This window comes from Dermacentor silvarum, chromosome 4 (assembly GCF_013339745.2).
Source record: "Dermacentor silvarum isolate Dsil-2018 chromosome 4, BIME_Dsil_1.4, whole genome shotgun sequence".
NCBI lineage: Eukaryota > Metazoa > Arthropoda > Arachnida > Ixodida > Ixodidae > Dermacentor > Dermacentor silvarum.
The window spans coordinates 229,849,344-229,863,867 of NC_051157.2; the positions used below are offsets into that span (position 1 = coordinate 229,849,344).

The following is a 14,524-nucleotide window of genomic DNA, read 5'->3' on the forward strand; positions in this document are numbered from 1 at the left end:
ATGTGTCAATATTTAAACCATAATATATTAGTTTTAACACTATAGTGTGGGAGATTAGTTTTTCTTCATTTCCGCAAAATACTAATTTTGCACACCAGCAATACATTTACTGTAATATACCAGTAGCCATCACAGATAGAATAATAATTCATTTTGCAGCATGAAGCTAGCTGTTTGGAGCACACATCATAGGAAGCACTTTTCAAGATATTGCGTTTAAAATTTTTAAAATTGGTCTTTTGTGCGACCAAATGCATGGCCATATTCAAAACAATAAGGTTCAGTGTACTCTAAAATAAGAGGTATTGACCCAATCATAAAAGTGCTTCCTATGTTGTGAGTCTCGTGCTTTCTGCAATTGATCCATATGTTATTTGTATATTTTCGTGTGGTTGTTATTTGTCTATTGCAGTAAGAACAAAAGACATTTTCTTAATTATGTAATGAAATAATCAACATACAGAAAAAATAACTGCATTTTTAGAATCAGGAGAAGAAACTAAACAAGCATGCCAAATTTTATCAAGTTTGGTTCAAAAATAGGTAAGGATAGCTCTAATCCCCATATTCTCAATTTGGGAAACAATTTTCGGCACATTTCATTGTAGGTTGCGAGAATTGTCAGCTCCTCTATGCAATATTTTCTCAGATGTAGTGACAGAAGCTACATTTGTTATTCTTTTAAACACCACTTCATTCCAGTGCCTAATACCGGAGTCACACGGCGCACTTTTGATCGTGATCGAGCCCGACCTGGATCGAATTTATTGGTCGCGATTGGCTTCATTGCTCAATCTGCGGAATGGAGCCAATCGCGGTCGAACATTCTGATCCAGATCGGTCTCGATCGCTATCAAAATGGCCGTGTGACACCGGTATAAAACAAACTGAAGCACTCAGCGAGAGAACTAGTCGGTAAATACACTTCGCAACGATCTGGAAAAATCGTGTCCTATGTAAGATGTATGCAGCCCTTGTGTCCACCAAAACATTGTCTCTGCGTTCACACGCACACTGCGCAGCCCTGTCCATAAAGGCAATTACAAAATCTAGCACCTGGGCTGTATCAGTTGCGATGGCATCTGTGATCACTGTCACGCGTTGGTTCGCTGCAGATACTGCACTGCTCGAGCGCCACGCTTCTGCTTCGACATTTGGTTATAATCACCCTGCACTGCACCAGATCCAATAAATTTTGCATGATTGAGCTGTTGAGTTGTGTCGGAAGCGTATGGAGTAACCACCGCATATCTACCAACCACTGACACGCGTCGTCGGGCCGCCGGCGCCTGGTTCTAAGCATTGCCCGACAGATACGTACGCGCCCGCTTTCGCTAAATGAGGCAACCCTCAACCACAAAACGTAATGGTGATCAGATTCAAGCAACGACTATGGTCACATGTGCCCAGCAATAACAATGATATATACCGCTGATTAGCACGCCAGGTCTCGACGAAGCAGACGCGGCTGCCGACGACGAAACACCACATCCACTGGCTGGGCTTGCTGTTGCCATGGCACACCACACTGAGTGCTCACGCGAGCACGTGAAACATGTAACAAGTCAAGCGGCGCAAGACAAGCGAGGCGGAAGAAAACAATCGAAATAATGCTCGGCCGGCGAAGATCACGCAACCGAAGTGCGGCCGGCCTGCTCTCGCAAGGCTCACAGTTCAAAATGGCGACATAACATGTTCTGACGGTAGACGTCGCCCGTGTCGGGCAATGGCGCTGCTAAAACGCCAGTTTGTGAAAAGGTCTATAGCCGTCGACATTTCAAAATGGCCGCCTCGCACGCACGTCGAGCCTAGCTACCGTAGCTTCCTCCATATGCTGCAGTACACGTGCTTAGGCAATAATGAACCGTCTGTCTTCACGTTCTCTGCGTCAGCTCTATCAGCATGAAGTACTGAGTTCATGATGCCGCATTTAAAAGGAAAGTGATCATGTGTGCGGAGACGGACGGAAATCGGGCCGCATCACGGGCGTTCGGGATTGGCGCAAACAGAAGGAGAGGATTTTCGTCAGCAAAGCAATGCGGAACAGTTTCAGTGGACCGAAGCAGGACGTAATCTGCGACGATCCACTTCGGCGATATGATCGCCTTGGCCCTATCTTGAAAGCAATCTGCGACGGGGAAAGTTCGCGGTGCGCCGTGTTTTCACCGCATATAGGTAACGTTGAAGCGAGAGGCATGATGGCACGACGGTCCATTGGCTCACCGCACTTCGTCACTCGAGCGTTTTGATAGTTCATTTCCGCAGAACGAGCGAGATGTGTTCATTTTTGCTTGTACATGCGTGACAGCGTGCTTGTTAATTTATTTAAACAGTAAGCGAATGTTTGCAAGTCTATACGGCCGATAAAACTGCTATCCTTACTTCGTATAGCGGTCTACTAATTTGCTATTGCATTCGATGGTTTGCCTTTCGGGCGAAACTGCGACTTTTTTTATTTATCGCAACTTCATTGCATTGGGAGGAAATCTGTGTTTCCAAATGAGAGACAGTTGTATTTCTGTTTGAAAGCATGAGGTGCGCGGTACTGTAAAGGACTTTTTTTTGTTTTAATCGTCACGGAAAACGGGTGCGCGTTAGAATCGAGGGCGCGTTAGAATCGAGTAAATACGGGACCCCTGTCTTGCGCTAGCTGAATCCAACTTGCACCTAATCATTTTCTAACTTCATCACCCCACCTAGTTTTCTGCCGTCCTCATCTGCGCTTCCATTCTCTCCGTACCCATTGTGTAACTCTAATAGTCCACCGGTTATCCATCCTACGCACAACACAGCCTGCCCAGCTCCATTTCTTCCGCTTCATGTCAACTACAGTTAAACCTGGATATAACGAAATTGACAAATTCCCGAAAAAATTGTTATAATGAGGATTTCGTTATATGCAGGTTCGGCACAAAAATTCGAAAAAAAAACGCTTACCGTATTTACTCGATTCTAACGCGCCCTCAATTGTAACGCGCACCCATTTTCCGTTTTCGTCGAAGCATTCATCCTTGGAATGTCACACCAGGTACCGGATGCGTGGACGCGTGTCGTTTCGCGCAAGCGCGAGGCATTGGACACGAAGAGCGAGCGTCACGATGGCGTCGTAGCGTTGCATGGTGTTACAGTAGAACCCCGCTGTTACGTTCCCGGGGGCTGCGTTTTTCCGGCTGTTATGTCGTTTTCGGCCGGTCCCGGCACAGCTCCCATAGAACCCAATGCATTGGTAACCCGGCTGTTGCGTCGCAACTGCGGGACCGTTCCCGCATCATACGCGAACAGTCACCCCGCGCCGGTCCGAGCGGCTATTTTGACTTTTCATGTTGCTTGGCTTGGTGGCTTGACCGCATTGGCCGCCCAAAGTGCCGGGGGCGACAACTATGACGTATTTTCGGTTTCCGCCAGCAAAAGTTTCCAAAGATCCGTGTTTGCTATAAGCAAAGATCCGTGTTTGCTGAGCAAAAGATCCGTGTTTGCTATAAAGATGGTGTGTATGGCGCGTTGTGGCCCTAAAATTGGTTTTCGCTCATAGATATTTGGTATAAAGCCCAAGGGCGATAACGCAGTCGCCGCGCGCCGTATGCTGTATATGCGAGTGAAAACATGCGAGAGGAACCGACGACCGCGTCTAAGGGTACGGCCACGCTAGCGGCAAAAACACGCGCATCATGCTGCGGGCGGCAAGTTGCCGCGCGTCAGCGCCTTGCCGCGAGGCCACCGTGGCAAGCGTGTCTCGTCGCGCGGCAGCGCGATAAGATCTCCCGCCCTCTCCGAACGAGCGAGCAACACTGCGAGCGCTAGTTGTTTCATGCGAGAGACGACGATCGTCGATTGAAAACCCGGCGCGGGCCGGCGGCAGTCCGGTTGTGATGGCTCAGTGACGTCACCCTCGTCGCTCTTGATTGGTTCTTCATCTCGTGGCACGCAGCATTTGCCGCCAGAAATGGGTCTCGAACCCATTTCGCGCGGCACGCGATTTCTGCATGCGATTCGAAAACCCCCGATTCCTGCGGCTTTTGCGGCGCGCGGCATGACGCGTTGCCGCGTGTTTTTGCCGCTAGCGTGGCCATACCCTGAATCTCGCACGCGGAAGAAAAGCAGAGAGGAACCGCGCCTTCTTTCTTTGCGCTCGAGGCACCGGCGAGGGAGCGAGGGGGGAGGTATAGCGGGGCGGTGTTGTACTGTACTCTGGCATCAACTGTGTACTGCGCGGCGGCACGCGGTCGCGCGGGCCTTCTCTTGAAAGCGACCTGCGTTGGGGCAGAGACTAGCAGTGTAGATGCGTCGGCGGCTCGTAGCTTTGTGCGGGCCGTGTGTTCTCGGCGCTCAGTTTGCGGTGAAGCAATAGACAACAGCACGAAGGTCACTTCGCTCGCTTCTCCAACGGCGCTTCCACACGCCGCCAGCGTTTGAGAGTGCGTGTCCGCGCTCACCTAGTGTGATGTGTCACAGCGTGTACCAGCGCGTCGGCAACATCAACTGGAAAAGGAGAGAGTACCGGCTTGGCGGGCTAGACCAGCTGCAGCAAGCGGCAGGAACAGGTTTGAATGAAGGGAGGGGGAAAGGTCACGCCCGCGATGGCAAGATCGCCGGGTCGAGGGATGCAGGCCCGCCTCGCACATACACGCACGCACTGCACTCGCTTCGCATTCCGTCACGGCGGAGAAGGTGCTTCCAGTTGCTGCTCGCGCAAAAATGACAAAATTTGGGGTGAAATCTCTAGGTTGTCGGAGGGGAAAATTCGTTATATCGAGGGGCTCTCCCGCTGCCACTTCGTTACGTAGAGGTCTCAAATACATGTGCTTCTATGGAGTAACGGCGGGGAATAGAAAAACTTTGTTATATCCAGGAATTCGTTATATGAAGGTTCGTTATAAGCAGGTTTAACTGTAATATGAGGTTTTTTTCCTGTTATTAGCGTCTCAAATTTCCGCCTCGTACTATATGCGGATCCGGACGAAAATTTCAGTCAGAAAGCTGGGCTCGAAGTTTTGGTTTCATTTTTGCTCTGTGGCTATGGCTTGGCTTCGTGATTGCTGCGTGGCTACGGCTTGGCTTTGTTATTGCTGCCTGGCTACGGCTTGACTTCGCTATTGCAGCGTGGCTACGGCATCGTTTCTTTATTTGTTGAGTGCGGATTTTGGCAGTTCACGCGTTAACCGCACATCGCGAAGTGCATCGTTTTTAATGAAGGAGCACGATGTCGGGGCCACAAAAGCAGTACTCGGCTGCTTTCAAGCGAAAAGTAATTTTAGCAGCAGAGGACATCAGCAACAGTGCGGCCGGGAGGCAGTTTGGCGTCACCGAGGGAAGCATCCGAGGATGGCGACGACAGAAGGAGCGCTTTTCACGTGCAGCGGAACGCTAAGAAGTTTTCGCGGCCCGAAGAATGGGACATTCCCGGAAATTGAACTCGCCCTGACGGAATTTGTGCGAGAACAGCGAGCCGCGCATCTTGCTGTGAGCGTGGAGCTTATGCAAGCGAAAGCTAAGGAGCTTGCGAGAGAAAAAGGCCTAACGAGCTCCGCCTTCAAAGCGAGCAAACATTGAATTTTATTGCTATATGTGCCATGCGAGGTTTTCATTGCGCCGGAGAACTTCGATTTCGCAAGAGCTGCCGGCATCGTTCGAAGAGCTACTGGTGGCTTTCCAGCGCCACGTTATTTCGTTGCGCAAAAGGAAGAACTTTCAGCTAGGGCAATCGGCAATGCTGATCAAACGCCAGTTTATCTGGACATGCCATCGCCCCTCACCGTGCACGAGAAGGGCTCGAAACAAGTTTATGTCCGGTACACTGGGAACGAGAAGACGCGTGTTACCGTCATGTTGCCGTGTACGGCAGACGGCCGCGAGCTCCCGCCCTATGTCGTCTTCAAGCACAAGACAATGCCGAAAGGTGAGCTGCCGAAAAATGTCATCGTGAGATGCCATGAGAAAGGGTGGATGAACGGGAGTCTTGTGCTCGACTGGATAAAGTCCGTGTGGTGCAGGCGGCCCGGTGCACTGTTGTCGTTCCCGTCCATCCTCGTGCTGGACGCATTTCGTGGCCATTTGGCCGACTCAGTGAAGAAGCTGTTGCGCGATTCTGGAACTGAACTCGCCGTTATCCCGGGTGGGATGACGTCTCAGCTGCAGCCTCTAGATGTTTGCGTCAACAAGCCTTTCAAGGATGCGGTGAAGCAGTGCTACGCTGAATGGATGCGGTCAGGTGAACCTGCAGTGACGCCGACCGGGCGGCTGAAGCAGGCATCGCCAGCCACGCTGTGCGAGTGGATCGTGGACGCATGGGCAATCGTGGACGCATCCCACAAGACCTTGTGCGTCGCGCTTTCAAGAAGTGCGGGATCTCAAACGCGCTCGATGGCACAGAGGACGAGTACCTCTGGGAAGATTTATCGGACAAAGAATTGTCCGACGAAAGCGCAGCTGAGGACGACAGTGAATGAAGAGCTGAGTCCGATTTAAATAAATCTTTTCCTTTTCCCCAAGTTTCTCTCACTCGTATTATCCACGGGTAAAACTTTTTTTTTTTTTTATTTCTCGTCTCAGAAATTTCACCTCGTATTATATTCGGGTTCGTATTATACGCGGGTTATTACAGTACTTGTACTACGCGCGGTGGCAGGTGGTCGCGCGCGTAGTACAAGTACTGTAAAAACGTACATGACGTACATCTACGTTATCGCTTGCACATTTAAAAAGCGCGCCTTTTTCAATCATTTCTTTCGCTTGGCGTGTGCTGCCACTCGACGGGAACACGTGGAATTTTTTACTTGCGCCCGTTTTTTTAATGTTTTTGTTTTTGTTTATGGCAACGGCGTGCGTTGGCTATCACTCGTGCATCCAGGCGCACAGGCGCGCCGCGGTGGCAAGTTTTGGTTTTCTTCTGCGGCAGCTCCCACTTGTTGTACGCGCTAAACTGATGGCTATCTGGTTTCAAATCTCTCAAAGGGTTACCGCTTGTTACTTGATTGTTTATTGCTCACTGCGGCACGATTACACCTGTTCCCGACAGGCGCGTATATACACAAATGATGCTGCCGTTTTTGCTTTTCCTTTTTTGGAGACCACAAAAGCTCTGTCGCGCCTTGTTGGCAATAAGACGAAGGCTTCTTCTCGCTTGTTTTGGTTTCTGGTGCGCTCGTTTTTTTAAGTTTGTGAACTATGTTTATAAGAATGTGTCCTTTCTTAAAATTTGTATAAGCTTTTTTTCGAATTTATCTTCTTATTCATGAATAAACATACAACACAATACAACACAACATATTTTTTCCTCACTTTATTGTCACCCTAAAAAATTTACGACCATTTTTTTCCGAAATAGGTTCTGAAAAATTTAAATCAGCTATAAAAAAAATTTACCCTGGGGGGTCACATTTGGCTAAAAAATTCGACCCTCAAAGGGTTAATTCAGTTGGTAAGTGAATGTGTCCAAGTTTTTTATAGCAGATAAAACTACCTATCCTTCTTCAGTATAGCTCTACTAATTTGCTATCGCAACTGATGCTTTGCTTTTTGGGCGAAACTGCGACCTTTTTTTCATATCACAGTCATTCAGCCTTTGCCACCCATTATATATCACGCCAGTTCTTTGTGTATTTCATCGACTAGACCATTCCTTTAACGTGCTTCCTGTTCATGCGCGGACTAACTAGTTTTTTTACTCGCCGCTTTTTGCTGCTTTGAGACATTGGAATGAGCTCCCAGAAGATTTTGCATGTCTTTTAATCATGATACATTTGTTAGCAACTTACAGAGCATACTCTCATGAATATTACTGCTTTTAAATTTATTTACTTTCTGATTCTAACACTTCTTTGATTCAGTGCACTTGCTAAATATTTATTTCTCCTTCCTGTAGTTTTAAAGAACAGCCCCTCTTCCCTTCAGCATGTTTAGTGCCTGCGAACTTACAGTACTCTTTAACACGCTATTTGGGAATTTTAACTGTCGCTCCACTGTTTTATGTTAACTGGACCTTTTACGAGAGCTAGTATTGCTATGTTTGCATCCTTGTGTATTCACTGCCTTTTTTTTTTTTTGAACTACAGTGTTTACTAGATTAACTCTTTCCCTACCATGGGGAAAGTAGGTGTTTTTTGTATGTTACGGCAGATGTTTTTTTCTGAAGGGACTACTGCACTCAATATTTAATGGAAAGCATAAACAGAAAGCAAAATAATGTAGTTTTCACGCATAAAAGATTTATTAACAAGATGTATGTCATAAAAAAAAAATATAAAAAGTTAAATCAAGATTGTGCAAAACGCTGAACAAAGTCTGTAAAGACACGCTTGTATCTACTAAGAAAAAATGTTACGAAAATTATGAGCGATAGAAAATGTATTACCGTCTATTAGGCACTATCTCCAAAGAAAAAATCTTTAATTCAACAGGTATTCCCCTACAAAAATTTAACTGCAAGTACTACAGTTGGGCGTGCCGGGCTGCAGCCGCCGATGTTCCGGGCTGGTTTGCGCCGTCGTCGCTTTCAGACTCAAAGTCGGACGAAAAGTCAGTGTCCTCTGACTCCCTGCTATTCGATGTATCGATAAGATGCACCGCAGAGGCAGTGGAATCGCGCTATCTACAATCTCCCAAAGTGCACACACCGTTTCCGGAGCCGGACATTTTTGCGATCTGCTTTGACGATCGCGAAACTTTGGAGCATGTTAAAAAATCACCGCTTGGCGGGAAAAAAGCGAACTGCTTAGAAAACTAAAATATAGTTCTCCTCCTTCACGTCCGATAGCGCAGTATGTCCATGAGCAGCGAGGAAGGTCTCGAAAGCAGCATTTCAAACCATTGATAGAGGGCTAACCATGCCCAATGGGCGTGGTACGAAAAGAGTTAATTGCCAGTTACATTTCCGTCACGTAGTTATTTTCAGCAATTCACCATGTATTATCGTTTTCCCCCTATGTAATGCAGTTAAGGCAACTGAGTAAAAAAAAAGTACAGTTGAGCTCGTACTTGCCCCCCTTCTATGAGTTCCTTGCACCAATTTCTCCTCAACAGTAAAGAAGTGCTGCCGTATGCAAAGCCAGGAAAATTATGGAACATATTTTAAGGAGTCTAACTACGTTCAGCCCTAAGTGGACGTAAAAGCTGCCTTGGGGAGGTATGGAGAGGGCATGAAAGCACGGTGACCTTGTGGCACTGCTTGGAGCCAACTGTGCTTAGCTCAGTGTCTCCCTCACAGCAATTGCCCCCTCACCATCCTTTCTCAGCGAGGAGGTGATGCATTTCACAACTAGTAATGGTGGCAGTGGAACCTTTGGTGTGTACTCCACGGACCACTCCCAAGGACAGGAACCGTATCCTTTATGCGATAGGACGGTCAGGCATAATGTTCAGAATAGTCTGTATAATTACGGATGAGCTGATAAAGACACTTTCAACAGCACAGCATTCTCTGGTGAGTGAGGCTTCGATAACTGAACATGGTGCGCTCAGGACCTAGCAACAGAATCGCCAGCAATGTTAGTCAAGATATTTTGTACAAACTGCACAGAGCAAGCCTTCATTCAGTTCAGTGACCAGAAAAAGTTACGTCGACAGCACCTGTTGTTGGAAGAAAAGCCACTGCAAACCTCGATGAGGAACGGGATTAGCCCATCTCTGTGCATCAAGTGCAAGGTTGTACCCGGTCACAGTCACTCACCACGGAACAGGCAGAGGCCAATAATGTTGACAATGAGGCCGGCAATGCCGACATAAAGGATGAGCTTTGGCTCGTCAATGACTTCGGGCTTGTAGAAGCGCTTGAGGCTCTCCACAAGGATGGAGAAGCACAGGGCCACCAGGAACACGGCGTTCACCAGCGCTCCCAACACTTCGGCACGGGCCCAGCCAAACGTGTTTTTTGACCACTTCTTGGGAGACATCTGCGAAAGGAAGCATACACTTTTCAGTGGCAGCTTTAATGACATTGGAGCAGCACAGAAATGCGACTGTAGCCAGTGGGTGGTGTGCTGCAGAAGGGATCTTGGTGCTGTCCTGTCTTCTTTCATCCCATCAACTACAATCACCCTTTAACTGAACGCTCAACTAAATGCTTTTTTTTTTATATGCCAGCAACCCTGTCCTCGGTGTCTCCAGTTTGCAACAAGCGTGTACACATAGCTCGGGAACAAAGCAATAACCAACTGATCCACACGAACCAGCAAGTCAAAACAAATTAAAATGAAATTGCACAGTTCAACATCCTGCATGATCAGGCACGCTGGATTAAGTCTGACCACCTGGGGTTCTTTAAGGTGCACCCAAAGCAAGCTACACGTGCATATTCCGCCCTGATGTCACACCCCAAAAGGCAATTTAACCCACCACGGTGAGTGTCAACATAACACCTGCACCAGTATCCTATGCACATGGCTCCACTTTGTGACTTAGAACACCCCTTGCTTGAATGCAGTCTAAATGTGCAAGCTAAAAGTGCGACCACTCTTTAATAATGCAGCTAAATACAAAAAAAACTATCGTGCATTTAGTTATTTTGAGATCAAGCCAAAACGTCAATACATTTTACTTTTTGTTAGATGAGAGAGAAGTTCACAGGAAGATGGAGGCTTCAAAAGTGGTCGGACAATGTTTCACAAACACCTCTGTTGAAACATTGGCTCCAGCTACATTCCGTGTTTCACCTGTGTGTGTGGGTGGGAGTACATTTTCTCCTACTTGGAGTTTGCTGTGTTGACCTTGGTCATAGGCACAAAACAGGAATGGCCAGCAAGGAAACTAATGGTACACTCTTTTCAATGTTGCCCTTATTGGCCTTGCGGAAATAATTCCCGATATAGTAGGCATCAGTACCTACGCCAACGACATATGCATATGGGCGTCCACAGTAACACGACCGCAAATTCATGCAAGATTCCAGCGAGCTGTTTCTTTAACGTCTTGGTACCTGCAGTGCCAAAGAATGCAACTAGCCCCAGATAAGTGCACTGCAATAGCATTCACACGGAGGCTTATGTGCTGGTATCCAATTATGATCAATGGCAATGCCACTGATCATAATTCACTAATGACTTATTCTCCGCTCTGGATCGTTCCTCTTTCATAGGCTGCACCTTCATTTATTTTGTGAAAGCATTCGATTCGGTATGTCATAAATTGCTACTATTTAAACTACGCGCGCTGTATTTAGACCCTAATGTACTTAAATGGATAGAGTGTTTCTTGTCAGGATGCACGCAATTCGTTACAGTTAATGACCATAACTCTGCCCCTTGTATTGCGACATCCGGAGTACCACAGCGGTCAGTACTAGGACCCTTGCTCTTCCTTGTATACATTAATGACCTGCCTAACAAGATTTGTTTGTCCATAAAGCTGTTCGCAGATGATTGTGTTATTTATCGTGAAATATTAACTGTTGCCGACCATCTAACACTTCAATCAGACCTCAGTAATAGAGATGCATTGTGTGAGACCTGGTTAATGAAACTGAATACTAATAACATGTAAGGCAATGAGAGTTACTCGACGTACTTCTCACGACACATCACGTACATATTCTCTTAATAGCGTTCCCCTAACTGAGGTTTCCACTTACAAATACCTTGGCATTTATATTTCTGAGACCTTTCCTGGCAAACTCATCTGAACCATATAACAAGTAATGCTGGCCGTGCTCTTGGTTATATAAAACGTGATTTTAGTCTAGCTCTAACTTAAAGCTTTTGCTTTTTAAAACATTAATTAGGCCCAAGCTTGAATATGCATCTTCCATTTTGGATCCCCATGTCAGCTTACTTAATCTCAGCATAGAAGCGATTCAGAACCGGGCAGCACGTTTTATTTTATGTAACTACTCACGTACAGCAAGTGTCACTTCAATGAAATACAATCCCGATTTGCCTAAACTGTCACTTCGTCGTAAAATCGTGCATCTATGTCTATTTCATAAAATCTATCAGTGTAATCCTACTTTAAGAAACTCTCTTTTGTCACCACCATTGTACGTTTCTTCCAGAAACGATCATCAGTTCAAAGTTGACGTGCCATGTTGCCGCACGAACACCCACTACAATTCATTCATTCCCACAACAAGCAGCGACTGGAACCGCCTTCCCGCTTCCATTGTTTCACTCGTAAATATGCGCGATTTCAAACAAGCCCGTGTTAACCACTTTTTGTAACTTTACTACGCTGCTAAAATGTGTTTCTTTTTTTTTTGTCTAGATACCACCCACTCCTCTCTGTAATGCCTCGGCCTTGAAAGAAAATAAATGAAATAAATGAAATGAAAATCCCATATGTGACCCACCACAGATACCTCGGCGTTGTCATTGACCGCGGTGTTTCATGGTCGAAGCATGTGGCAATGTTAAAGAAAAAATTAACTGGACTTGCTCAAGTTTTTCGCAGGGGCGGCGCCGGAATTTTTTTATTGGCGGGGCACCCGCGACAAGTGAGTTCCTTCAGGGGGGGGGCAGGCAGGCGGGGAACTTATGCGTTGTGTTTTGACTATTGTTTAACTCCCTTCCACTTTCCTCTTATTTTATAAGTGTTCAAAATCAATCAGAAGTCCGAGATAAATCTTGTTACATGGCACCTACGCTTCGTTCAGTCGCTTAAGACTCCAATAAACATACACAGTGTTCTGCTTAGATAAGTGCAACGTAGTAGATATCCAGGCTGCGCACGTTCAAAAGATGTCAATCATTGCTCAGCCCAACGCTTCTGTGCATTACAATTTCTCCCACTATTTCTGAACGTGTTTCTTATTTTCTTATATTTTTAAAATTGAACTATCTGAACTTTGTAGTTACTCGGTGTGCTTTCTTTGCGTCATTTAAGAATGAAAACAGGTAAAAAAAAAAAGCGAACATTTATTTAGGTATGTTCAACACACTAGTCCGAGAGCACAACAGGGTTGCGTTGCGGATACAAATTGCTCGCTGTCTAAAATCATTTAACAGCAGCTTGAATGGGCTGAAGGCGTTCTGAATAAGCTGTTCCAGCAACGCAGTAAGATATAAATTAAAAATTAGCACATTTACACAGCAGTGCTCTTGCTAAGAAAATGAAATTTTGCATAGTACATCGTACAGCACAAACAGAAAAAACAGTATTACTAAGTAATGAAAAAAAAAACAGGTACCCAGCAGCCCCAAAATAACATCAGTTATCTAGATCACAATATAGCTTCAAAAGAGTAATTTCACAGCAGGAGAGAGAACACCACTAAGCAATGTGCATATCAATTCCAACTTTGGTAAAGACGCGCTAGATTACAAAAAACTAAATTTAAACACCCTTGTGGCGCCGGCTGGTGATTCTAAATGCCAAAAATAAGAAAATAATAACAAAAGCAAATAGAAGAGAGGAGAGAACTGCACAAATAGAGGACGCAGTAGGCATGTCAGTCAGTGTCAATTTTGACCATACACTACAGCAGGTTTCACAAACGCAAATATTAGCACAGTTCACTACACTAGGGCAGAGACGTCACCTCAGACAGCACCCTATGGAGTGTCTTTCAAAGCGATGATGGGGACAGATGAAATGCTCGAAAGTTTCGGCACAACCACAGATGTCAGTGCCTGCGCTGTGACAGTAAAAGACAAAACATAGCCGGGATCTATTCGATGGCGAAGCGGTGTTCCGATACCAGTATACGTTTGGGTCCTACGCCCGTGAACGCACAATTTTCCCGCGAAAGCACCGCAGAGCTATGATGGGGTATCATTATACCGGCACACTAGTGCAGACGTATACGTCGATTACTGTGTGCAGCATCAACATGTCGAGAACACGCTGAATATATATCTTAATGGCAAGAGATAGTTCGACAGCAAGCCCAGCTAGGTCGCTCAGACGGTTAGTCGTCATCTTGCTGCGAAGATAAGTCTTCAATCTTCGAAGGCACCAAAACGTGCGCTCACAAGATGATGACGATTCCGGTATCGTCACGGCGAAAACACCTAGCTTGTGCAGTTCGTTGAACGCTAGTTTATGCACTTCAGCGATGTGACTGGGATCACCGCATGATCAAGGTTCAACTCTACCCAGTAGCCGAGCAGAGTTCGCATAAAAAGGCATTGAAACCGTCTCCATATGTGAACATCTATGGTTTCGAGCCGACACTGTTTGCTGTGCTTGTGTTCTGCCGCTTATGCGCCGCATAAAGACGACACATGTATCCCGCGTGGCATACGTGCGCTGCCTTTGGTTACACAGCACTTGCGGTTATGCGACCTCAGTAGGGCGAAGCTTATTCTCTGCCGAAGAGGCCTGTGAGCAGAAGGCGCCTGAAAAAGAGCGTATTGCATCCGAGGCACCAACTTGCCGGTTCACGCAAGCAGACCGAACAACGTAGAAGGGTAGCCTATTTTTAAATCTGTTTAGAGCCGTTGGAACCATTTTTATCTTATTGCAGCGCCTATTCTATCACAAGTGAGTGGGTAATTACTTGTGATCAGAAATTTTGTATAATAAATTGTTATGCTTAAACAAGGTCATCCTTTGTAAGCAGCGCTGCTCTCATGCATCTGCCTCCAAGTTTTAAGACATC

At 46.3% G+C, this 14,524-nt stretch overlaps 1 protein-coding gene across 1 annotated transcript in view; it reads right to left on the bottom strand.

Annotated features, from left to right (window-relative positions):
- The window catches only part of LOC119451034 (zinc transporter 1), an 84,425-nt gene extending 74,478 nt beyond the window's left edge, over nucleotides 1-9,947 (bottom strand). The window contains exon 1 of the mRNA XM_037714465.2: nucleotides 9,665-9,947. Coding sequence (XP_037570393.2) covers nucleotides 9,665-9,932 — 268 coding nt within the window. The 5' untranslated portion in view covers nucleotides 9,933-9,947. The remainder of the gene's footprint in view (nucleotides 1-9,664) is intronic.
- Between the last annotated feature and the right edge of the window lie 4,577 nt (nucleotides 9,948-14,524).